General features: G+C 41.1%; 1 protein-coding gene across 1 annotated transcript in view; it reads right to left on the bottom strand.

Annotated features, from left to right (window-relative positions):
* Window positions 1–25,658, bottom strand: part of SFI1 (SFI1 centrin binding protein) — a 62,413-nt gene that overhangs the window by 30,367 nt on the left and 6,388 nt on the right. Inside the window, exons 2-7 of the mRNA XM_036013694.1 lie at window positions 21,267–21,391; window positions 13,434–13,598; window positions 12,114–12,185; window positions 6,037–6,147; window positions 4,748–4,842; window positions 2,223–2,340 (exon numbers count right to left, since the gene is read on the bottom strand). Of these exons, the coding sequence (XP_035869587.1) occupies window positions 2,223–2,340; window positions 4,748–4,842; window positions 6,037–6,147; window positions 12,114–12,185; window positions 13,434–13,598; window positions 21,267–21,289 (584 nt within the window). The 5' untranslated portion in view covers window positions 21,290–21,391. The remainder of the gene's footprint in view (window positions 1–2,222; window positions 2,341–4,747; window positions 4,843–6,036; window positions 6,148–12,113; window positions 12,186–13,433; window positions 13,599–21,266; window positions 21,392–25,658) is intronic.

Below are 25,658 nucleotides of genomic sequence, written 5' to 3'. Positions count from 1 at the left end.
ATTATTGCCAACATTTAAAAAATCAGGAGAGTTCACAGAACAATCCACACAAAAAAAGTAGCTTTTAGATTTCCAGTCTTGAGGGATCCCTTCCCTTCCTACTGTCCGGGCCAGGTTTCATCCAGTATTAAGTTAAGTCTTTTCTGCTTATTTTCTAATTTGATGGAGGAAAACAGTAATGAGGATATAAGTTGGCAACCTCTGTTTTATTTTATAGAAACACTTTGCCTGATCATTCTAACCCACCAAAATCTCCTTTCTCCTATCCTAGGCCGTGCTAGCTGCACTACTCACTCCAAAATAGCAAGCTATCTTGCATTATTAGTTATCTTTTTAAGGACTTAGGGAATCAGAGTTCCCCTAGTGTAGACCCAGCACCCAACACTGTACCAGGAACATTTTAAGCCCTTGATAAATATACACTGAATAAATAGAATTATGTAAAATATCCCCAACAGACTTTAGTAGAACTGTATACTTATTCAGAAGTTTTAAATATTTACTGAATTTTAAATAATCTCAAAATTTCTAAAATTTTAAATCACTTCACATCCACTGATGTTCTGAATACTATGCTAAATCCTTTACAGGTATTATCTTATTTATTTCCCATGACAACCTCGAAAGATTCTTACTGGTGCTCCTATTTCACAGATGAAAAGTGAGACTTGGAGAGGTGAAATGACCCAATAATACACACTGGAACAGGGACTTGAACCCAGCTCAATCTAGGTGCAAAGCCTCTGCTCTTATCCATACAAGGCCCAGCTCTTTCACGCAGGAACTAAGCTTTTAATATGCTGTCATTCCGGACACCAAGGACCACTAGAAACACTGTACAGTGGAATCAGCCCCATTATAAAGTAGCTCATCGTTACACACAACCGGCTTCCAAGTGGGCTAACTCATCTCCCTCCAACGTGTGGACAATGCTGATGAGCTGCAGTGCAAGGAAGCAGTTAGAAGCATGGTCTTTGGCATCAGAAAAATTGTGTCGTGAGCTCTATCTTTGCCAATTACAACTTATGAAGTCTGTGCAGAAAAAGTCCAGCCATGTACTACGAAAAATAGAGACATTTATTGAAGAAGATGCAAGATACAAGAAACATTGTATATAGGACAATGATGCTTCAATCCCCTTCAAAGTAGGCACCTTGGGACCTCACACAGTTCTTCCAGTCACCATCAGCTACCCTGTTTTATTTTCCTGAATCTCACTGTTGGTCTGAAATTGCTTCCCTTGCAAAGGTGATTTTAGTTTTGGGAAAAGTCAGAGGTCACAAGGCACCAAATCTGGGCTATAGGGGGGCTGAGTCGCCAGGGTGATTTGATATTTCACCAAAAAACTCTGCATGAGCAGGCGTGTTGTTGTGATGAAGCCGCCAATCACCAGTTGCCCATAGCTGCAGCCTTCTGAATCATCTGAATAGTTTCCACGGAGGAATGTTCAAGCTTAATGCAAAGTGTGATGCAGCTTCATTGCTCTACTCTCTCATTTTGAATGCAATGGCCACACAGAACACATGCGCACTCAACAGTGTCTGCCGCCCCCCATGACTAGTACAGTGAAGTCGTCATTGCTCACGCATGCGCATTCCAGTCCCCTTGCCTTGGCTGCCAGGTTACATCAACATCGCCCTAACCATTCTTGTTATATTAACAATGGTTGGACTTTTTCCAAACAGACCTCATGTATCTTAATCTGTACAATAACAATACTTAACTTTACAGTTTATGGTGAGGACTAAATGAGATGCATTACATTAAAAAATTAATATACCCACATACTTAACACAGGATTTAGAACACGGTGAGTATTCAACTAGTGTTACTTATGATTATGTGAAAACCTGATCTTATAGTTGGACAAATTCTCAATAAATATATATTAGGTACCAATTATGTTCAAAACTGTTTTAAGGTGCGGTTTTGTGCTGCTTCACAGCAGCATAAAGAAAGGCTGAGACAGGCCCGGCTGGTGTAGCTCAGTGGATTGAGTGCAGGTCTGTGAACTAAAGGGTCACTAGTTCAATTCCTACTCGGGCTACATGCCCGGATTGCAGGCCAGGTCCCCAGTAAGGGCCATGCGAGAGGCAACCACACATTGATGTTTCTCTCTCTTTCTCCCTCCCTTCCCCTCTCTCAAAAAATAAATAAATAAAATCTTTTAAAAACAAAAGGCTGAGACAAAATGATAGTTGCTGAACTGTGAGTGCACTCACCACAAAATACTCCGCTGCCTAAACTCCAGGGCGGCGGTCTGCATCTGACATTTGGTCCTCCGAAAAACAACGTAGATCAACCAGGACTTCCAGGCCTGCCGCATCTTTTGCTTTGCATCTAGATGCACCAAAGAGATTTTCACAATGGGGTAAGGGAAGACTGATCACTCTGGGTTGTGATAAAATCTCATGGCGCTCTCTGTACTTGTCCCACCTTTGAATAAATTCCTCCAGCCTTCAAGTGCCCCCTGCTGGAAAAGTTGGGAACTCTACAAAATTAATAAAGATGCAAGTGCATGTGAAGAATGGCTATATCAGTGATAACATTTACAAAACATTTAAAGGAAAATCAATATACTGCACTGTTTAGAAATACTTTACTTTAAAAGCCCTTATTTTTTAGAGATATATTATGCAACACTTACAGATGAAATGATGTGAATAACACAGGAAGCAGAGAAGGGAGACTGGTGTGAGTTGATACTTAAGTTGGGTGGGAGGTTCCTTAGTCTATCTTGCAATTTTTTAGAGATTTAAATTTTTCCACAATACAAAGTTTAAAAAATAAGAAACTGTATTATAAAACTTGCTGTTTGAAATAATTAAGTAGCATAAGCACAACAAAAAAAATACTTTCTGTATCTGTTTGGGAAACAGTAACGAAGACCAGTAATGATCCCAGAGAAAAGAGAAATTACTAGATACGGAGCTGCAAAGGTCAACAGGTTTCCCTTTGTGGTAAATTCCATGTTCATTATGAAAGTCATCACCAATAAAGTAAATTTCTTTTCTTTTTACTATACAAAGGATACAATGCAATTGTATAAACCATTTTTAGAACATTCTCCAAAATGCAGTCAGTAGGACTGGAGCTATACCTTATATTTCATAGATGTTGACAAGTGGACTCAAATTATGAAGAAAAATTTAACATGTGGCTTCCTCGAGCCCACCCCAGATCTCAGGAATCAACACCCCCCAGGCCACAAGGACTAGCATGGTGCTATGGTTTAAAGTCTGGTCTCCCAAGATAAGACAAGCCAGGTCTGAATACTGACCTTGTCATTTATTAGCTAAGTAACCTTGCACAAGTCCCTTATCTATAAAACGCTTCCTCCCTTAGAGGTTATATTTGCAAAGAGTAAATTAGACTGTCTCTGGTAAGTGTCTCCAATAAGTGCAAGCTGTTATTTTCTGAGCATGGAACCCAGGAATTCACATTAGTTGTCTCTACCAAGATTCTGATGACAATTTGAGAACTAGCCTTCCCCAAGTCCTCCTGATTGTACTTGCAGGCGTTTTACGTACCTGTGCAAGAGTAAATGGGAACTCCCCGAGGCCTGTGGACATGGCCTAAGACAATGTCATGTGTCAGAAATAACTCTTCTATCTTAAAAACCCAAGTGACTTCTCTTTAAACTCTATAATATAGAGTTGGTTGGGCATCACCCCACAAACTGAAAGATCATCGGTTCGATTCCCAATCAGGGCACATGCCTCGGTTGCAGGTTGGATCCCTGGTTGGGGCACATGCAGAAGGCAACCAATCAATATTCCTTTCTCGCATCAATGTTTCTCTCCCTGTCTTTCTCCCTCCCTTCCCTTCTCTCTAAAATCAGTAAGAATGTCCTTGGGTGAGGGTAAAAAAAAAAAGGTAGCAAATTGAACCCAGCAATACATAAAAATTGGTGTTAATTTGAGGAATGCATGGCTGGTTCAAAATTCAAAAGTCACTCTATATAATTCAACATATTAACAAACTAAAAAAAAAATGGCCACAGAATCATCTCAAAATAGAGAAAAATGATGACAAAATCCAACATCTATTAATGATAAAAATGCTCATAAAACTAGGAACATAAGAGAACTTCCTTAACCTGATAAAGGATATCTACAAATAACCTATAGTTAATATCACACCTAAAGGTTAAAAACCAAAAGCTTTTCCCCTAAGATCAGGAGTGAGACAAAGATGTCCACTCTCACAACTCCTGTTCAGTGTCGCGCTGGAAGCCCTAGACAATGCAATAAAAATATCTTGGAAAGGAAGGAATAAAGCTGTCTCAGTTTACCGATGACTGTAGAGAATATCCCATTCAATCTACATAAAAGATCCTAAAACTAATAAATGAACTTAGCAAGGCTGCAGGAGATACAAGATCCATAAGTAAAACCACAGAACTTTTAGGAGAAAATCTTTGCAACTTTGGGTTAAGTAGAGTTCTTACGTAAGCTATCAGAAACACAATCCATAAGACAAAAATGTGATAAACTGGACTTCATCAAAATTAAAAACTTTTGCTCTGTAAGAGACACTACTGAGAATGCAAAGAAAGCCACCAACTGGGAGAAAATATTTACGAATGGGGGAAGCTATGCGTGTGAAGGGGCAGAAGGCATGTGGGTAATCACTGTACCTGCCCCTCAATTTTGCTGTGAATCTGAAACTGCTCCCCAAAACTGAAATCTTAATAAAGGAAAGTCAGTCTGGGCATTTTCTTTAGACACGCATCTCCGTTTCTCACCATAATCTTCGGCTCTCACGTACTTGTTCTTCACAGCCTGCCGCTGACGCACGTAGGCCTTCCAGGTCTGGAACGCCAGACCGTACAAGTAATACCTGCGGAGCCAAAGAAGCAAATGCCCTTTCTTTAAAGCAGAACAATTCCTAATTTGTTGTACCCAGTCCCTACTCGGGAGAAATTACCATGAACGTTTCCGATACAGAACATATCTACATCCTGAGCTAAAATTTCATTTCCTGTGGTTGTGGTAAAACCTGCGGTCCCTGGCAGAGTGTTGTTCCCCGCACCTCACGGTGTCACTGGGGAGAAGAGCCTTGGCCTTTCTGAGAATGGCTTCGCCTTCAGCATCCACAAAGCCCTAATGTCTGGAATGGCAGTCGTAATCAACTTAATGTCTACAGTATGTAGAACATTACTCTTCTCCTCTGCACTAAAACATGGTCAATGACACTTTTTTTCTTTCTTTTCCTTCTACATACACTAGACACATTCAGACATCAGTCCTTCCGTATTTCCACCGCCCCATTTCCTAAGACTTAATGTCACACTCTAGCAGATGAGAGTTATTCAATGTATCTAAATATCAGATACATTATATATTAGATACATTATATATTTTGTCTAAAATATATAAATCAAAACCCTTACAACAGAGAAACTAAATAAAGAAATGATTATAATGAGAGTAAACATCATTTTAAACACACAATGTGTAAGATTTATTGGTTATGTATTTTCTCCTATAATCAGTATAAATTAAAATAACTTATGTTACAGAAGTAAAAGTTAGAAGTAAGACTCATGCCATGGCTGGTGGGGCTTAATGGATTGAGCACTGGCCTGTGGGCCAAAAGGTTGCTGGTTCGGTTCCCAGTCAGGTCTGGGTTGTGGACCAGGCCCTTGGTTGGGGGCCTGCGAGAGGCAGGCAATCGATGTTTCTCACATCAATGTTTCTCTTCCTCTCTTTCTCCCTCCTTTCCCCTGTCTCTAAAAATAAATAAACAAAATGTAAAACAACAACAAAAAAGGAGTGAAAGTGAAGGAGAAAACCCTACTCGAATCACTAGCGTGACCAATGCCTAATGATCACTGGAATTAGAAGAGTGTTTCTGTGTGTGCTCACGCGCACATGTGTTGGGTTTGACTCCAGGTTTTGATCTTGTCACCCTGAGAGAATTTGAAGAAAAACAGAAAACGATGCAGAACTATTCTCTCTGACCATAAGCATGCCAAGGAACGATTTGACAACGTGTGCGAGTAAACGTGGGGTGACACAAACGACATCTGACCTGTAGTGACAGTCGGCTCGAACACAGAGTTTCCACTCGCGATGGCACGCCCACCACTCTTCTTTCCACTCCTCGAAGGCCTTCCGGAGTATTCTTTGCCTGTAGTGGAACCTAGGGCAAGGGAAAAAGCAGAGATACGCGATGATGTTGACACTGCTCTCTCTTCCCAAAGCGCAGTTTCCTATTGCCACTGCTTTCTCACAGTAAGGTGTGGTCCATGATTTGGTAACTCCAAAATAAATTAAAAATAGACATATTTGCCCTGGCTGGCGTAGCTCAGTGGATTGAGAGTGGGCTGCAAACCAAAGCATCGCAGGTTCAATTCCCAGCCAGGGCACATGCCTGGGTTGCAGGCCATGACCCCCAGCAATCGCACATTGATGTTTCTCTCTCTCTCTCTCTCTCTTTCTCCCTCCCTTCCCTCTCTAAAAGTAATAAATAAAATCTTAAAAAAAATAGACATATTTAACATTTTCAGATCAAAACCATAGAGCTACTTAAACTAGAAATGAGGCCTAAAATTTTATACTATAGATCTTACCAATGAAAGATGTTAAAGTAAAATAAAATAAAAACATGACTTTCCAAGTCCCCTAAGTGAGTTGAGAATTATTCTCAAATTTTTTCACTCACCAGGCTAGAGAATCTTTTTGAATAGTAAAAAGTAGTAGCTCGCTTCTCACATAGGCGAGCAAAAGTTATAAAATAAGTCAATGCCTACTGAGGGAAAAATAACGAGGGGAAATGAAGGAACAAGAAAAACAGAAGAGCAGAGACCCTGTGTCAACCCTAACAAGGCACTGCCAAGGTGATTCGCAACTCACGGACTCTAGTCCTGTCACTCCCCTTGAACTGCCTCTCATGGTTCTGCAGCCCACTAACACGTCCCTCCCCCTCACCCGCTCCCAGTTTCAAAAAAACGGCCTGTGAAGATGTACACCTGTGAAGGAAGCTCACCTCACTGTTGGTCACAATAATAAAAAAGAAATACTGCAAATGTCCACTAAAAGAGAGCAGGTTAAATTCAATCAATGCCATGTGATCATTTTTTAAAAGATTTTATTTATTTATTTTTAGAGAGGGAAGGGAGGGAAAGAGAGAGAGAGAGACATCAGTGTGCGGTTGCTGGGGGCCATGGCCTGAGGTACATGGCCTGGGGTACATGACTCAGGCATGTACCCTGACTGGGAATTGAACCTGCAATGCTTTGGTTCGCAGCCTGCAATCAATCCATTGAGCTATGCCAGCCAGGTAATTTTTTAAATAAATGAACTGAAACTAAGGATACTGATAGGGAGAGATACAAAAAAAAAAAAGTTGGTAGGTGAAAAAAAATTAAGTCACCTCACAGTATATATAACATAATGCCATTTTTAAAAAATTAACATTTTTGTATTTTGGTACTCATCTTTTTGAATTATTAATGTAATATATACCAAATACATATATACATTTTAAAGTACATGTGCACCTACACATATTTTTATATGTGTGTGTATACATATATACATGACTTTATTATATGTATAAAAAGCCTAGAAATAGGGTGGAAACAGGAGGGAGGTGGGGAGGGCTGCAGGGGTGGGCTGAGATGGGAGTAAAAGGCAGAAAACTGTACTCAAACAACAATTAAAAGGAAAAAAAGGGAAAAAAAAGCCTGGAAAGATCTCCAGAAAACCAAACTATTACCAGGGGTTCTCTCTCAGGATGTGATTTAAGAGACCAGTATTTCATACATTATACATTTCTGTAGTTTAAAAAAGTTTAACAATAACTTTGTTCATAATTTTTAAATATAGTAAAGTAAAAGAACTACTTCTGTTTGCACATGTGCTTTCTTCTACCATCTACTATTTACCTACTTCCTCCCCTTCCTAAAACCTCCCTGAAACAACAGCAAATACATTCGAAAGGTGTAAGCCCACAAAGACAAAGAGACTAGGAGCAACGATGACAGACAAGGGATGTCGACAGATTCGGACAATGGAAAGCAGGCGAGTGAATCAACAGATAGGAGAAAGCAGAGGAAGAAGTATCCTGTGGTGGGGAAGTCAAGAAGCAACCAGCTGGCGGCACAAGCTCCAGAAGTGGGTGGGAACAGGGGGCGTCAGGAAGAGGGAGCCCTGGGTGGAGAAGAAACTCAGGATTATTTGTAAGCCTGTGGGTGAGGAAGTGAGGCCCCTGCATCCTGTTATTTAGCCAAGCAGAGACTCAGGCTCAGCTCTGGGGAGGGTCAACCAGAGAGGCACTGGATTCTAGAATCCCAGGCAGAGCTCTGGAGAAGTCTGTGAACCAAGAGTCGGAGACCCGCATTTCCTCTCCTCTGCTGGCAGCCAAGCTTCAACCACCGCCACCCACCTCCACCCCACCCCAGGAGAAGGTTGACGGACCCCTTTCCTCTGGGAAAACTGATCAGCCAAAGGGAAAAGGCCGTCAGACACTCACATCAGGAGGTCCCCAAGTGGAACTGTCTGCTCTCTGCTTCAAAAGTCTGAAGTGAAAGCCCTCACCTTACAGGTCCCTGGGCATCCATATAAAAGCTTCTAAAATTAGCATTTTAGTGTCTAACGAAAATGTGAACAGATAATAAAAGGGTCTCTTGACATTTGAGGGAAAGTTCCAATATGAGACAGTGCCCAGAAACACACAGAAAAAGAGAGCTTCAAAGAAACAGACAATATAAGCAGACAAAAAAATCTTAAAAACAAATAAATCACTAAATACCTCAAAAATTATAAGCCTCCAGAATGCTACTTTTTTAAACAAATAGGAACATTTGGAGAACAAAAACGATCTCTTGAATATTAAAAATATGACAGAAATGAAAAAAAATCCGTAGACAGGTAAAACGAAAGGTGATCAGCCCTGGTGGGGTAGCTCAGCGGGCTGGAGCACTGTCCCGAAATGACGCGGCTGCGGATCCAGGTCAGGGCGCACACAGGGATCAACCAATGGATGCATAACTATGGGGAACAACAAATCGATGTTTCTCTCTCTTTCTCTCTCCTCCCTCCCTTCTTCTCACTCTAAAATCAATAAATACAATTTTTTTTAAAAAAGAGTGCAATTTGAAAACAACCACCCCATCACAAACTTCTAATCAATGGGAACACAATGTCAGAACTCTAATTCTGGTAGGTGGCTAAGAGAACAAATATTCTCACTCTCCCATTTTATAATTTGGGAAACTGAGGCCCAGAGCCATAACTTATCCCCAGTTCAAACAATTAGGGTCTGGGTTACGACCAGGACCCAGGTCTCCTAAAGTCCAGTCCGGTATTCTTTCCCCCATACCCAGCCACCACAAAAGAGAGAACAAGAAACAAGAAAAAAGAGAAAGGAAAGCAGCGTGGCAAACACCAGTCAATAGCTAACCCAGCCCCCTCTGCCAAGACTGCTTCCTCATGGACATCCTTACAGAGGCTGGAAAGAACGGTTTGTCCCCAGCCTCCTCTGCATCAAAAGGTGGCCGGCAGCATAGCCCTGGCCAGTGAGGCAGAAGCAGAACACAGCTGGGGGTTTCCAGGAACGCTCTGCTTTCCTGACAAAGACACAGACAGAACTGACAGCACCCTTCCCCCTCCTTCCTGTGTAGAGCTAGACAGTCTCTTGCACTTATGTGATGTCATCTCTGAGGCCAAAGGGTCAATACGCTAAGGATGGAGAACGAGATGGTACTGGAAGGCTGAGTCTTTGATGGCTTCACTGAACAGCTGAACCAATACCAACCTCCAGAGTGCTTCTGAGAAAAGGCAAATCCCAATTTGTTTAAGCCAACACCAAACTTTCCTGGAGTCAAACGCATTCCTCAGTAATACTATCACCGTTTCCCAAATACTTGGGCTATAAATAGGTATTACTTGAAGAGAGACTTACAAGCTAAATATGGGTCAAACGTAAGTTAAATATAATTAAGTAGGAAAAGGATCTGGGGACGACGGTGGAGGTGGCAACATTGTTCAATCTCTGAATCCCCATAAAACACGCAGGGCAGCCCTGTAGCAAAACCAAAAACTCATGGATCGATTACAGCATAAACAGGCGACAAGACAGCCTCATGCATCCAAAAGGCGAGCAGGTGCACACAAACCACCAACAGTCAAAAGACCGGTGCGGCATAACATTTGTGTAGGAAACAAAGGCGCGGTGAGGTGGCCTGTGAGGAGTGTGATAAGAGTTCTGTGAATGTGGTCTCTCCCACTCTCTCAGCAAACTAGCGCAAGTTTCTTCTTCCTTCTTCACAAGTTCAAGGGCAGATTTGTTCTCCGTGTACATCTTAGCAACTTCAGCATACATTCATTTCCCCTTTCCTTATTGAGTCTAGAGTTTTCACCTTTTCACTTAAAGGAGGCGCTTTTAGCTTCTCTTTGGCGTACCCAAACTGTTGGCATCACTAGTCTTGCACTTTAGGGCCATTATTAAGCAAAATAAGGGTAACTTGAACTCTAGCACTGTGGTACCACAACGGCGGATCTGACAACTGAGACGCCACTAAGTGGCTAAGAGGGCATGCAACATATATCACATGGATACTCTGGACAAAGAGATGATTCACTTCCTGGGTGCGACAGAGTGGAACAGTGCAAGCTTTCATCACGCTAGTCAGAATGGCGTGCCATTTAAAACTTACAGTTTATCTCTGGAATTTTCCATTTAATATTTTCAGATCGCAGTTGACCACAAGTAACTGAAACTGCAGATTAGGGAGACTACTGTATATTATATTCTTAGGGAAGTCCTTAAAAGAAAAATAAACAAGCATATAAACTTCTAAGCAAACAGGGGGAAAAATAAATAAAATACTCAACTGAATAAAAAATAACAAAAACAAGAGACTTCCGGCAATGGCAAACTGGGTGATTCAGATTAATACTCTACCTGAGAACAAGAAAAGAAGGACAAAAAAGATATTTGGGGCATTCAAGAGCTACCAGGCAGTGAATGAGAGCGGGGCCACGGTGCAGGAAGAAGGGAGAACAGAGGTGAGCCACACCTGACGTCTGCACCTGGGATGGGCTGTTGCCACCATGGGAGCTCCACTGGACACAAAGGAGATGGGAACAGTAAGCCACGCCCCACCACCCCCACCTACAAGTATACAAAGAAAAGATTCTGGAGAACACACACAGGCCAAGTTTGCTTGAAAGACCTTGAATCAAGGGACCTTGGGAAATGTTCCGGATTAGGAAAGCCAGACTCAGGAAAATAAAACAGGAAAGGCTGTAATAAGGGGAGAGGGAAGGGCATGAGAACCCACAACATTTGGTTTTATTTATTTTTCTTTTTTTTAAGATTTTAAATTTATTTTTATTTTTAGAGAGAAGGCAAGGAAGGGAGAAGGAAATGGAAAGAAACATCCATGTGTGGTTGCCTCCCATGAGCCCTCCACTGGAGGCCTGGCCTCCAACCCAGGCATGTGCCCTGACTGGGAACTGAACCGGCAACCTTTTTGTTTGCAGGCCTGAGCTCAATCCATTGAGCTATACCAGTTAGAGAGTAACGTTTGTTTTTAAAAAATGCTCACATTTTCAATGGTTGCCAATTCTCCCTCTGAAACATAACCTCCATCAGCCCCTTCTCTACACCCCACTACTTACTGCAGTGTCCCTGACCCCTATGGCTCCCCCTTGCAGTCCATTCTGGGCGCAACAGCTAAAACTATCAACCAAAACCCAAAGCAGTTAAGTGGTAGCTTATACAAAGTGAGGATGTGGCAGAAGGACTTTCTCTTGACTCACATTTCATTCCCATTGCCAGTGCCAACTTTTTCCCTCGATCAAGTGAATTTGTCCATCTTGCCAGTGCCCTTAAAGGTCTCATTTACTTCTGGGCAAGTACTTTTTTCCCAGCAGGTATCAGCTCTCCTGGTTTACTTGGTGATTCCTTCAAACACTCGTTCAGTCAAACTAATTAGTGTTAAATTACCATTTTATTAAATGCCTGCTGGAGGCTGGGGCAGGGGCATGGAAGGTATGTTACACACACCATAATAAAGGTTATATATATGTGGGCTTAATCAAACAAACAAACAAACAAACTGAACTCGGAGGTGGTTTGGTGTCCTGAGCTAATACTACCTGGCTTTAGAGGGAAATACTCTTCCAAAAGTTTTTCGAATCCACAAATACAAAAACTTCCTGGTCACACATCTGAAAGAAGAAAAGAAAGGATACACACATTTTAAAACTCCATTTGGCTTATTTCATCAGTTCTCTGGATAAGAGAGGGAAACCTTAAGGTCCCAGAAGGAGAGAGATACTCGTATGAGTCAAAAGGTGAATCACAGCTAATCTTGCATCAAACAGAGCATAGGACGGGACATGTTTATAAAGCGAAAATCAAGCAGATTATTTTTTAAAAATACTTTCAATATAATGTATTGTCAATGAAGACTTCAGAGTTGAGGAAAAGTATGAAATAATGCTTTTGTTTGTATTATTCTTCCTACCTAAAACACTTGGCAAGTGCCCACTTACCCATCAAGGCTCATCTTCAATGCCTGCTCCTGTGTGACGCCCTCCTGGACCTTCCTCAACCCAAGCAGCAGGAAGAGCCTTGCGCTCCCAGCACTCTGTTCCATCATGTAACCACTACGACACCAAATCAGTCACCGGCTCGCAGGTGCCTGTTGCTCCCTCTGCCCTGTGAGCCCGAGAGCAGCTGCTGCGTCTTACAGTACCCTCAGAGCCTAGCAGTCCTGGCACACACACGCAACGTTGACTTGCCCTGGCCAGTTCATCTCCGGGTTTGGTTTGAATGCTCTTCTTCCTCCTGCCCTTTATCTGGCTTGTTCTGATATGATGCTTCAGGACTTAGCTTACGCTTCCTGCAGGAAGTCACTGCTGGCTACACTAGCATGGCTGTCTTCGCCACATGAACCTGTGGTGCCACATCCTCTCCTTTCAGTGCACGTACACACTTCGTTGTACTGATCGTGTAACGGTCTGTCAAGAATATCTGATTTTAAGCTTTCATGAGGTCAAGGGCCAGGAATGTCTTCTTCACCTCACATGCTCAGCATTTAGCACAACATCTGGCCAAGGAGGCACATGATATATTTTACTGAATGCAGAAATGGAACCCTTTGATGGTTCTAATCAAGAGAAAGAGAAAATGATCCTTTTTTGTTTTGGACCCTGCTTAGGCTTTTTCTGGGAAACTCTATAGTTTACACCTTGTCAGGTAGAACTAAAGAATGTGAATGAAAACACTCAATGATGGATTTTATGTCTGCAGAGTTTTAAACAGTTCCTTTTCTCCCAAACATTTCACAGTCAAGAGAAGGCACCAAGATGTCCAACTAACTGAGACAGGCAAATAAGAATCATCCCTTCATTTTAACCAGAGGGAGAACAAGGGAAAAATCACTGCGGGCAGGTGACCACGCGCATGCTCACCTGATGCGCAATTCTCTTAACCGACCCCTCTGGGTCCGAGCATGAGTCTGCACCGGATGACGGGAACGAGGCATCTCACTCCGGATCCCAGAGAAGGCAGAAGACTTCTTGTTGGACAGTATCTTTGGAGAATAGAGTTTCTTAACTGTACCATCTCTAAAAGACCTTAAATTCGAGGTGTAAGGGGGAGAGGATAGAATCAAATTATCTCTGCATTGATGCAAATACCTTTTAACATACAAGCAAAAGTAAATAAACTCATCGAGACAGGTTGATGGTAACTATGCTTCAAGGACAGTGAGCAGCCCACGCTGACAGCAATACCTGCCAGCCCCCAGAGGTGGGCACTGCTGAGTGGGCTCTAGGCAGAAACTGCAGGGCTAGAGGATACCATGAGTCATTGATCCTAACATTTTCATGTGTCATTTTAAGGCTAGTCACTTACAAATTTAAAACATTCTTTTCTATAAAAACAAAAAATCATATTAGGAATGATTTTCATACAAAGCGACTTTTACACCAATATGAAACCATATTTTAGTTTCATTAAAAACTAAATTCTAACTTTTAATCCCATTTCAGAAACATTAAGAGATTGCATTATTAGGATGAATGCATGATTTTTAAGAAATGGATGGCAGAGATCTGCCTGCAGAAGACACCTAGAAGCAATGACATTCCATCAGCAGTGAGCACACCTAGAGCATAAATACTGCGTATGAAGTACCATCCCCTACTAAAAGGAACCAGGGCTCCTTGGAGATTTTCAGGTCTGGGATGAGGAAAATACAAGATGAGCCTAGAATATCCTTTTAGGTCAAAACATAAAGAAGTGTTCAAAGAATGATGGTGCATGTCAAAAAGACACAGGAGCCTCCCCCTGGCTAGTGTGGCTCAGTGGATTGAGAACCAACGTTCTCAGTGTTCTCTCAGGCGTGCCTGCGAACCAAGGGGTTGCCAGTCAGCGCACATGCCTGGGTTATGGACCAGATCCCCATCTGGGGGCATGCGAGTCAACCAGTCAATGTTTCTCTCCCTCTTTTTTCCCCCTCCCTTCCTCTCTCTCTCTCAAAATAAGTAAATAAAATATTTTAAAAAGTCGCCCTGGCTGGCGTAGCTCAGTGGATTGAGCACGGGCTGCGAACCAAAGTGTCGCAGGTTCGATTCCCAGCCAGGGTACATGCCTGGGTTGCAGGCCATAACCCCCAGCAACCGCACATTGATGTTTCTCTCTCTCTCTCTCTCTCTCTCTCTCTCTCCCTCTCTCTCTCTCTCTCTCTCTCTCTCTCTCTCTCTCTCTCTCTCTCTCTCCCTCCCTTCCCTCTCTAAAAAATAAATAAATAAAATCTTAAAAAAAAATTTTTAAAATATTTTAAAAAGAAAAGACATAGCAGCCAGCTTGAAAGGGCTCCCACTGTCCAAATCTTTCACCCATTAATAGGTGAAAAATAAAATAGAAATTCATAAATAAATAAATCCACTAAATAAAACAAATCCATAAATCCACACTGATATAAATAAATGAATAAATAAATACATTTGGGAGAATGGAAAAGCTCTACTTTGCAGTAGAATACCAAATACACTTAGAAGGAAGTTAGAAAAGCATCATTTAAGAACTATTACAATAATAACTGATTCAGATAAGAACCATCGATGGACGCAAAAACAAGTGCATGCTAGTTTATGAGGAACACGACATCAATGTAGTTTCAAAAAGTACCTCCCCACAGAATACTTATTCATTACTTTATAGGGGAGAAACCTGGCAGAAATCCCCTCAACTAAGGGGTAAAAGTTAACATCAGCGGTGATGGGACCTAGTCAGCACGACCTGCCTCCTGATATTGACGCCCTAAGAAAAACACAGCCTCGCTTCTGTGATACTCCTGCCAAAAATGCACAGCCTCAATTTAATTGTGAAGAACCACTGAACAAACCCAAATTGAGAAATATACGTAAAAGGGTAAGTGTTCTGAACTCTTAAAAACTGCTTAGGTCATTCATGTAAGATAAGGAAAGACTGAAAAAGATTTCCAAATTAAAGGAGACTAAAAAAAAATACACACACACACACAACATGTGATCCTGGACCAGAAAGGATAGGAATAAAAGAGAAAGTTTTTCTTATATTTTGTTGTTTTCTTTTGTTACAACATTTTTGGGACAGCTGGCCTCAACTTACTCTGAAATGGCAGTGGTAAAATATAGATATAAATCTACAGGTATATCGATATAGATATAGTTGATTCTCATTATTTGCCGTAATTATGTCCTATAAAGTCAAATAAATACTGAATTAGTGAATATACTGAACCAGTGTTCTTAGAGGAAATTCATGGTTAGGTTCCCTCGAGCCTTCAAAACGTCTTCAGCAATCAGGCAATACATAACCGTGTTTTATGTGTACTTCTGTTTAAAGACACCTTTTTAAATACACATAGTGATTCATTAACATTGAACTTCTGGCCATCAGCACTAGAACTCATTCTGAACAAAGTTTGTCTAACAGACTGATTTTTTCTGTGAGATACATCACGGCCTTCTTGTGCTTAGGAACACGAGACAGCACTTCAGCACTGTGCTTGGGCGCCTCTGTAAACAGAGAAATCATCAACAAGAAGCACAAAACTGTGAAAACATGGCCTTACGCAGGATGAAAAGAAGGGCACTTGTTTTACATTACGAGAGCTGAAACGAGAAGACAGAGCACAGCCTTGCTGGACCTCCACTGGGAACACGTACACTGAGTGACTAAAATGTCTGAGTGTTTTGCCCCTCTGCGCATGCCCGCAAATGACATGAAAATGCCAAGAGAGAGACAGAGACAAACAGACAAACGTGGCAAAATGTTAATAACAGGAGAATCTGGAAGAAGAAAGGTTTATAGTTCTGTCCTATGCTTTTAACATTTAAGTTTGAAATTATTTCAAAATAAAAGGTTAACAAAAAATTTTTAAATAAATAATTCATCCCACTCACTTTAAAATAAAAAGAGGCCCCAAAAGGTTAAAAGCCCAGGAAGGTGTTCTGTCACACTGGTGGCAGGTTTGCTGAGACCGTGCCCCTTCGAAGCCCTGCGGCCTGGTCAGACAGGGAGTCGGCACTCAGCAGACTGGGAAGCCCGAGCCGGAGGCCATCCCTGTCCCCACTGCTCCCTCCTCTCATCAGCCTCTCTGGGCTCCTCCTTAACACCTAGCAATCCAAGCAGCACATGAACTATTTACAGATCTGGAAGTTTAAAGACACAAAGATATCAACATCAGTGTAAGTCTGGTAGCCCCAGAAAGCTAAATCATTCTAACAAAAAATCAACACCTAAAGGAAGAGATTAGAAACTGAAATTATATATCTCTTTACCTATGTGCCTGTTTCCCATAACCTATAAGTAAGCCTCATGATGACAGGGACCATTTTTATTTGATAATACATACTCGGTCCCTAACATACTGCCAGGGACATGGTAGGTACTCATAAGACATTTGTTAAATTATATAAGGGAGGAAGAGTAGAAGAATGGAAAGGTTGAAAGAAATATGAAATGGTTCAAACAGAAGCTTTAAAAACACAATACCAATAAGCCAAAAATTATGAAGAACAGGGAAGGAGCCTGGCTTAACTAAAAATACAGTAATTGTATCACTGTGTATTACTATATTTTCAACAGGAAGAGTATGATTAGCCAAGAGGTACAAATAAAAGTGAGGAGAATGACAAAACTTTAAATGTTCACAAAAAAGCGCCCAGGGGAAGCCATGCCCGACCAATTCGTTTAACAATGTACTTTGCAGATGTGTCCTGTAGCATGTTTATCCGCTCAGTATTAAGAACCTACAACAGAGGCAGACCTAAGGCTACAAAGGCAAACATGTATTCAATGTTAAGATGTTGCACAACGAGCAAACAAGATGTGGACAGCTTACAGCAAGTGCACGAAGGACATCACCACGCAACTGCTGTCTACCCTCTCCTTCCACAGAAAAAAATGTTCAGTTGGGCACATGGCTGCCCAGGATAAAGACTAAATTTCTCAGGCTCCCCTGCTACTAACTTCTGAAATTAAGGTAGGATCATCAGGTGCCAGCTTCCAGTAATGTCTTAAGAGCCAGCAAATGCACACTTTTTCTTCTTCCTCCACTGTGAGGCCCAGAATAGCTGTGAACTTGGACTGGGAGAATGAGGACCACTCCCTAGGGGGAGTGGAGAAGGGGAAGGTTCCAGCCCATGAGGACCTTGTTGGACAGAACAATCACCACAGCTCTAGGCCGCTTGCCCACAGATTTCCCATATGTGAAAGGGGAATAACTTCTATCTTGTTTAGCATCTGTGGTTTTCGATTTTCTGAACCTAATCCAACTTACAGAGCAGGACTATTATTGCCAACAGAATAGGAGGCATGGAATGGTAAAAAGTGAGGCTGGGAAATGGGCTGTGGAGAAGCCCTCGAAGGAAAGCTAAGGAGCTTGGACTGGAGCCCAAAGGCAACAAGAGTGACTGGAAAGTGACTCTAAGTGACTTATAAGTAGAAAAAGGGGGACAGTCAGATTTGCATTTTGATATCGTCATTCTAGCAGTCATGGAGATGAAGCATCAACTATGTTCCCAAACTGATTTCAAACTCCCTAAGAAATCTTCTGAATGTAACATGGTTTCCTGCATCGAGTGCCTTCCTGGGAGAAAGGTGGCATACGTCGCTGGTTTCCCTGGCAATTATAATTCTCAATATAAACTAAAAGACTGGTACTTTATCCATTGGAATGATTCAAAGTAACTGCCATTGTAGTTTGTACATCAATTTAATAAACACAAGTCCATCTCCAAAAGACTCAGGGGCCACACACAACATTGAGGGTATGGGTGACTGGAAACTATTGCAGTCTGGCAGGAATTTCTGGTCTGGGCTTTACCAGAGTCAGAGAATTACAAGCCTTAAAACTGGTTAAAGGTGATTCCTAACCAGTAATATACCAAGGAGACTAAAAGAGGGAAATGTAAATCATTTCTGGAAGAAGCCACCTTCATAAGTATAAAGACATTCCTATATATAATTTATTTTATTTTTACTTAACAGAGAAAGGGGAGGAGGAGAGAGGGAGAGAAACATCAATGTGCCAGAGAATCAGATTGGTTGCCCCTCGCATGTCCCCAACCAGGAACCTGGCCCACACCTAGGCCTGTGCCCTGACCAGGAATCAAACCAGTGACCCTTCAACTTGCAAGACAATGCAATTGCCCCAGCCAGGGCAATTTTTTTATCTTTTAACTGAAAAGTTTATTGGTGAACAGAAAATGTGCACAAGTTAAAATGCAAACACTTCATGTGATTTAGTTACAGCATTTTACAAAAAAAAAAAAATCTGCCCTGGCTGGTGTGGCCAAATAGATTGAGCATGGGCCTGCAAACCAAAGGGTCACCAGTTCGATTCCCAGTCAGGGCACATGCCTGAGTTGCGGGCCAGGTCCCCAGTGGGGGGTGCACAAGAGGCAATCACATACTGATGTTTCTCTCCCTCTCTTTCTCTCCCTCCCTTCCCCTCTCTCTAAAAATAAATAGAATCTTTTAAAAAAAAAAAAGAAAAAGAAATGTAAGCCTAGGCCTGGGCTGGGCTTATGTTTTCAATTTTTTAAACTTACAGAGAGCTAGGGGACACGTAAAAAAATAAAATAAACTTACACAGGGCATTACAGTATACACAGTAACTCTTAATTCTTTTCTTTAATTGTCATAAGTAAAGTTTAAGAAGCCTAAAACAAAAAAGCAGGTATGGATTATAATGAGAACAAATACATATTTGGAAATAAGGACACATAAGCCTGGGTGGTGCATTTATTTGGCCATTTCATTGTTTGGCCTTCAAAAATAAAGTTTTTGTAAATATTTTCTACCATGCATTCATCCACTTGCATATCTATGTTCTTGTATTAAACCGATCCCCACAAGTTTGGCATTAAGGAAAGCATTGACATGGACTCTGAAATAAGGAAAGTATTTATGGGATGAAGGAACCAGGTCCAAAATGAAAAAGCTGGAAGTCTGCATTTTAAAACTCAGCTCCCATCTCCAGATAAAACTGATTTAAACTCCTGTGCAGAGATTTTCATAGTCATTTCCACTGCATCCATATGACTTTGTCTACAAGAACTGAAGTCCCTTAATTCCAGCCAACATATTTCAGGCATTTTTGCTTGCTAAAGATTTTTTTTTAAGATTTTATTTATTTTCAGAGAGAGAGGAAGGGAGCAAGAAAGCAGGAGAGAAACATCAATGCATGAGAGAAAATCAATTGGTTGCCTCTTGCACACCCCCAACTGGGGTCCTGGACCACAACCCAGGCATGTGCCCTGACTGGGAATCAAACCAGTGGCCCTTTGGTTCACAGGCCAGCGCTGAATCAACTGAGGATTTCTTTTTTTGACACTATCAAGACAAAACATAAAAACAAAACAAGTTTTCTCTACAAAGCATTTTTAGCATAATGAATACATATGTTTTTACAGGGTATAGGTAATCCACCCTTCTCCTGATTATCTTCATAGAAGAGTCTCAATGACTCAGGAATTCTCAGTGTCACAGTGCTTAAGGCTTGAATAAAATGTTTTCTCCCAATGCAGTTAGCTTGAATGTCTTCTTCCAGCACCAGAAGGGCTGCCTCTCTATGGGCAGCTTTGATCTCTGCTCCCAAATGTGTGTCCATTTGGAGAATGAGTTCATCCAGATCAATGTCCTGACTGATTGGCATGGAGAGAAACTGTTGGTTGAACATTTCCCTCCTTGTTGCTGCATCTGGTAAAGGCACATAGACAATTCTATCAGTTCTTCCAGACTGCATCACAACATTGGGCAGTTAGTAGCTGTCAAAACTGTCACATCTTTTAACTGTTCAATGCCATCCATTTCCATTAGGAGCTGAGCCAACACAAGGTCGGCCCTATGTACTCCCAGGATCTGAAGAACTGCCCCTTCCAACTGCTAAGGCATCCAGTTCATCAAAGAAAATAATGAAGGAGCCACCACTCTTGCTTTTCTGAAGACCTCTCCGACCGCCCTTTCAGATTCACCAACATATGGATTCATTAATGCAGGTTCCTTTATGGCTAAGAAATTCAGTCCAACCTCATTGGCCAAAGGCTTTGCAATTAGTGTTTTAGAGTATCCAGGTGGCCCATACCAAAGAATTCCTTTTAATTCCTTCAGGTGGCTGAATACCCATTCAGGTAAGACTTGGAGGTTTCAAGGGCCATTTCATAACCTGTTTCAATTTTGGTCTGATATTTTCCAGTCCTCCTGTATCTACCCAGGATGCAACTGGGACATCAACTGCAACCTCCCTCATGGCACTAGTTGTCATTCATGCCCTGGGGGAATTCATTCAGAGTAATCTTCACCGACCCAGGCACCTTGCTGTCAGGGAGGTTAGGCCGTTTCTTCAGGACTCTCTGCAAAGCACAGAAACCTGTTGCACTGTGGCACTTCCCTGTGTACTGTGGGCTCTAAGAGAAGACGGTACAGTCTGTCTTTTTCACTGTGGTAGCCCCAGCACCCAGTGCAAGGTCTGGCTCAATAAATGAATCAAAATCAAAACACTAATGATAGATATTTCCACACACGTAAAACAGTTTTTTATTGTAACATAAGGTATGAAGTGATCTTTGGATGAGAAGAAACCCAAAATCAACAACAAAAATTCCTTACCCAAACTTCATATCTCACCATTCATAATTTAGGAAAAAAACTTTTTTCTATTATTTACTATTTTCACACAAAAAAATATTTACAGGCTTTTATATGAGCCACAGTTTCAGGTGGCTTTTTTGTAAAATCCCATCACTCACCTGGAGTCAACCTTCCTCTCCATTCTCACACTTAATCTCTTTTTGATGGAAATTCAACCAGTGGCTTAATATACACTTATTGAGCAGGTTCTTCATGAATCAATTCCTTTTATCTTCTCTTCTAACTATAAGGAAAAAGGGAATAAGAGTAAATTATCTGAAGCCTCTTAGGAACCACACTGCTAACAGCTACATGCCAGTTCCTACTCTCTTACACTTCCTTTTTTTAAAAAAATTATATTTTATTGATTATGCTATTACAGCTGTCCTGATTCTTCCCCGTTTTCCCCCTCCACCCAGCACCCCCCACCATTGTTCATGCCCAGGTGTCATGTGTATAAGTTCTGTGGCTACTCCATCTCCTATACTATACTTTATGTCCCCAGGACTATTCTGTAACCACCTATTTGTATTTCTTAATCCCCTCACCTCTTCACTCATGTCCTCCCATCTGGCAACCAACAAAATGTTCTCTGTGTCCATGATTCTGTCTCTGCTCGTTTCCTTACTTTGTTTTTTAGATTCAGTTGTTGACAGATAACGTATTTATTGCCATTTTATTGTTCATAGTTCTGATCTTTTTATTAAATTAATCTCTTCAACATTTCATATAATAATGGTTTGGTGATGATGAACTTTAGTTTTTTCCTGTCTGGGAAGATTATCTGCCCTTCGGTTCTAAGTATCTTTGCTGCGTAGAGCAATCTTGCCTGTAAGGCCTTGCTTTCCATGACTTTGAATATTTCCTGCCAATGTCTTCTAGCCTGCAAAGATTCTTTTGAGAAATCAGCTGACAGTCTTATGGAAACTCCCCTGTAGGTAGCTAACTGCTTTTCTCTTGCTGCTTTTAAGACTCTCCCTTTATCTTTAATCTTTGGCATTTTAATTATGGTGTGTCTTTGTGTGGACATCTTTGCATCCACCTTGTTTGGGATTCTCTGTGCTTCCTGGACTTGAATGTCTATTTCCTTCACCAAATTAGGGAAGTTTTCTTTCATTATTCTTTCAAATAGATTTCCAATTTCTTACTCTTTCTGTTCTCCTTCTGGCACCCCTATGATGCAAATGTTGGAATGCCTGAAGTTGTCACAGAGATTGCTTACACTATCCTTGTTTTTTTTTTCTCTTCTTGTTCTGATTGGTTGTTTTTGCTTCCTTATGTTCCAAATCATTGATTTGATTACCAGCTTCAGCTACTCTACTGTTGTTTCCCTATGCCACCACCATCTTGACCAGAAGTCTGTGTCCATCTTTTTTTTAAATATATAATCTTTATTATTTTCTCAGTTGCCATTTGGTTCCCTTACACCCCTCCTCCCAGCAATCACTACCCTGTTGTCCACATCCATGAGTCCTTTTTCTGGTTTGCTCAGTCCCTCCACCCACTAAGCACCCCCACCACAACAAGCTGCATCTGTTCTCCATTGATGAGCCTGTGCCCTTCCTTCTTAATTCAACACTAAGTGAACATGCAAGGTCCCTGATTTGAAATAGTTTTAATTGCATTTTTTAAAGGTTACTTTCTAAGAAAAGAAACTAGGAGAGTGAACCACACTCAAAAAGTTATGATTGGCTCATTTTTCCTGTCCAGATGTTGCTCCAAAACCTTCAAATTCCCTTCATAAGAACATCAGTAGAGACCCAAATTTCGTTTTTTTAATTTAATCTTTATGTATGTTTTCCATTACCCCCAAAATTTCTTTTTATCCTCCAAGATTAATTGGTTGTCATTGTCACCTATAAGAATCTTCAGGCAGTTTTTCAACAGCAGTGGAATACTGTGCACAGTTTTCACTTTCATTTGCTGATAATTTCTACCAATAATACTCATTGTGAAGGGAATAAATAACATGTGAAAGGAATAGCAATGTTGTGGGTTGAATTCTAGCCCCCAAAAAAGATACGCTGAAGTCCTAACCTGTAGTACCTATAAATATGACCTTATTTGGAAACAGAGTCTTTTGCAGAAGTAATTAAGAGGTAAGCTGAGATACGGTCACACTGAATAAGATGGGCAGTTAATCCAATGTGACTGTCATCTTTACAAAAAGAAAAGAGACACAAGGATAGATACACACAGAAAGGAGAATGGCAGGTGAAGACACAGACGCACAGCAAGAATTGCATGTGGTGATGAAAGAAGAGATCGGAGTGTTGTATCTGCAAGCCAAGGAACACCAAGGACTGCTGGCAACACCAGAAGCTCAGAGAAAGGCATGGAACAGACCTTCCACCAGAACCTTCAGAAAGAGGATGGTATTGTGGACATCTTGATTTCAGACTTCTAGCCTCCACACTACATACATTTCTGTTGTTTGAAGACACCTGGTATTTTGTTACCACAGCCTTTGGAAAGACACAAGTAGTAAGACAAAGGAGTAAGATTTAAGTAAATGGTGAAGGAAAGCTAACAGAGTAGATGTGTCCCACCTTGAGTAACTGGCATGCATTCATTCTATTGTAAAAGAAACAAATCGTCCTTTAAAATCAAGGTCACTATTTCAATGACAACCAGACAAGGAATTAGCCAGAAAAGAGTTTATCCATACAAAATCAATAGTTCTCACTGATATCAAACCTATGTCCTAGTCTTTTTAGTATCACACTCCAACTGACGAAGGTCATCATTAGTGGCTATTTCTGTAAATAAATGGAAGAATGATTAAAATAGGGATTTTGGGTAAAAAATATTGCCATAATAAATGGGTCATTGCCTCGGGTTTATGCCTTGTTATAATGATTCTATAGAATGTTATCTGTGGTCAAAGACTCCTTTTGTTATATACACTACCAACATTTTAACTATTCGTATTATAATACCTGCCTCCCCGATTCGAGTATCAATTCCATGAAAACAGAAGCCAAATCTTTCTCACCACTGTATCTCCAGCATCTAAAACAATGTCCGAACCTGACAGGTGAGATATATAAATACTAGAAAGACTAGGTCACCAGTTTGATCTCAGTAAAGATATGAATATGAACTTGCTTCTGAGTTGGAGCACACATTAATGATAATCAAATGTAAAAGACAGCCCTAGAAAAACAAAGCTTATTAGGTGAGGACTTCCAGTTAAATGTATAGATTGCCTGCCTAAGAGGACAGTAAAGAATATAAAGGATACAAGAGAGGGGAGAAGAGATCATAGGAAACAAAAAATTTCCACAAACTTTTGCAACAAGACAGTATAAAAAGGAAAATTAACTGACCTAATAGATTCGAGAAAGTAAAAACTGACAGCATGGGATACCGAAGAGAAGCAGGCCAACGGAATCCCAGAATAGCTCAGAAGTAAGAGAAACAAGGAAAGGCTCCCAGAACTGAAGCCACAGGCCACAAATGAGAGGACTGAATGGAAGTATATACGGTGAGCATTTGGGGCCCCTGATCTTCTCCTCAACCTGGCCAGGCAGGTATACAGCCAAACCCTCCACCAGCCCTAGTCCAGAATTCTGGCAGCAGTACTTGTACCTCCCAGTAGGAGACCGAAAAAGAGTCCCTCAGAAGAAGCTAAGAATTAATAGACCTCCAGATTCTGACATCTGTGCCCCACCTCTATCTATGAAGGTGCAGGCTTGCCCCTAAAGAAGCTCACAAACTGTATCTCCTGCTCAGGCACTGGGAGCTTCCAACTAACTTCTCAGTTGCTAACAATTATAAATGGACAGTCAAGAATAATGAGATATTTGGAAATGACCTCCAACAAGAAGAAAAAGATCAAAATAAAGAAACCTGAGGAAGTGCTGCCACTTGTGATGTATTCCTGGCAAAAACTTGAATTTAAACATTATCAAACCTTATCTAGAACTAAGTACCAACTTACAGAAATAGAGGGGCAGATAAAATGACTCTGCAATCAGCAAAATCAATGATGTAGGAAACTTTACAGGACAAACAACCCAGTTCCTTCAATAAATAAACTGCCAAAAAGGGGGGTGGGGAAGAAACTTACACAGTAAGAAACTTAAGATGCACATTAACCAGATGCAGTGCATGCACTTTAATTTTGGATCCTGATTTTAACAAACTAACTACAAATCCACTGTCAAACAAAAAAACATGAAACAATCGGGGAATGTAAACTTTAATTTTTTAACTTAATCTTTTAATAAATTATTTTAAATTACCTTTTTTGTGTGGTAGCGGTGTTGGATGTTCTTTTAAAAGGACACTTTGTGCCCTGGCTGGTGTAACTCATGGATTAAGTGCTGGCCTGTGAACCAAAGGGTCACCAGTTCAATTCCCAGTCAGGGCACATGCCTGGGTTGTGGGCCTGGTCCCCAGTTGGGAGCATGAGAGAGATGGCTGACTGTGTTTCTCTCCCTCCCTTTCTCTGTCCCTTCCCCTCTCTCTAAAAATACATAATTTTTTTTAAAAGGACACATCTTTTG

The sequence above is a fragment of the Phyllostomus discolor genome, chromosome 13 (assembly GCF_004126475.2).
Source record: "Phyllostomus discolor isolate MPI-MPIP mPhyDis1 chromosome 13, mPhyDis1.pri.v3, whole genome shotgun sequence".
Taxonomy (NCBI): Eukaryota; Metazoa; Chordata; class Mammalia; order Chiroptera; family Phyllostomidae; genus Phyllostomus; species Phyllostomus discolor.
Note: the sequence above shows the minus strand (reverse complement) of the source record. Positions and strands in the feature narration are given on the sequence as shown.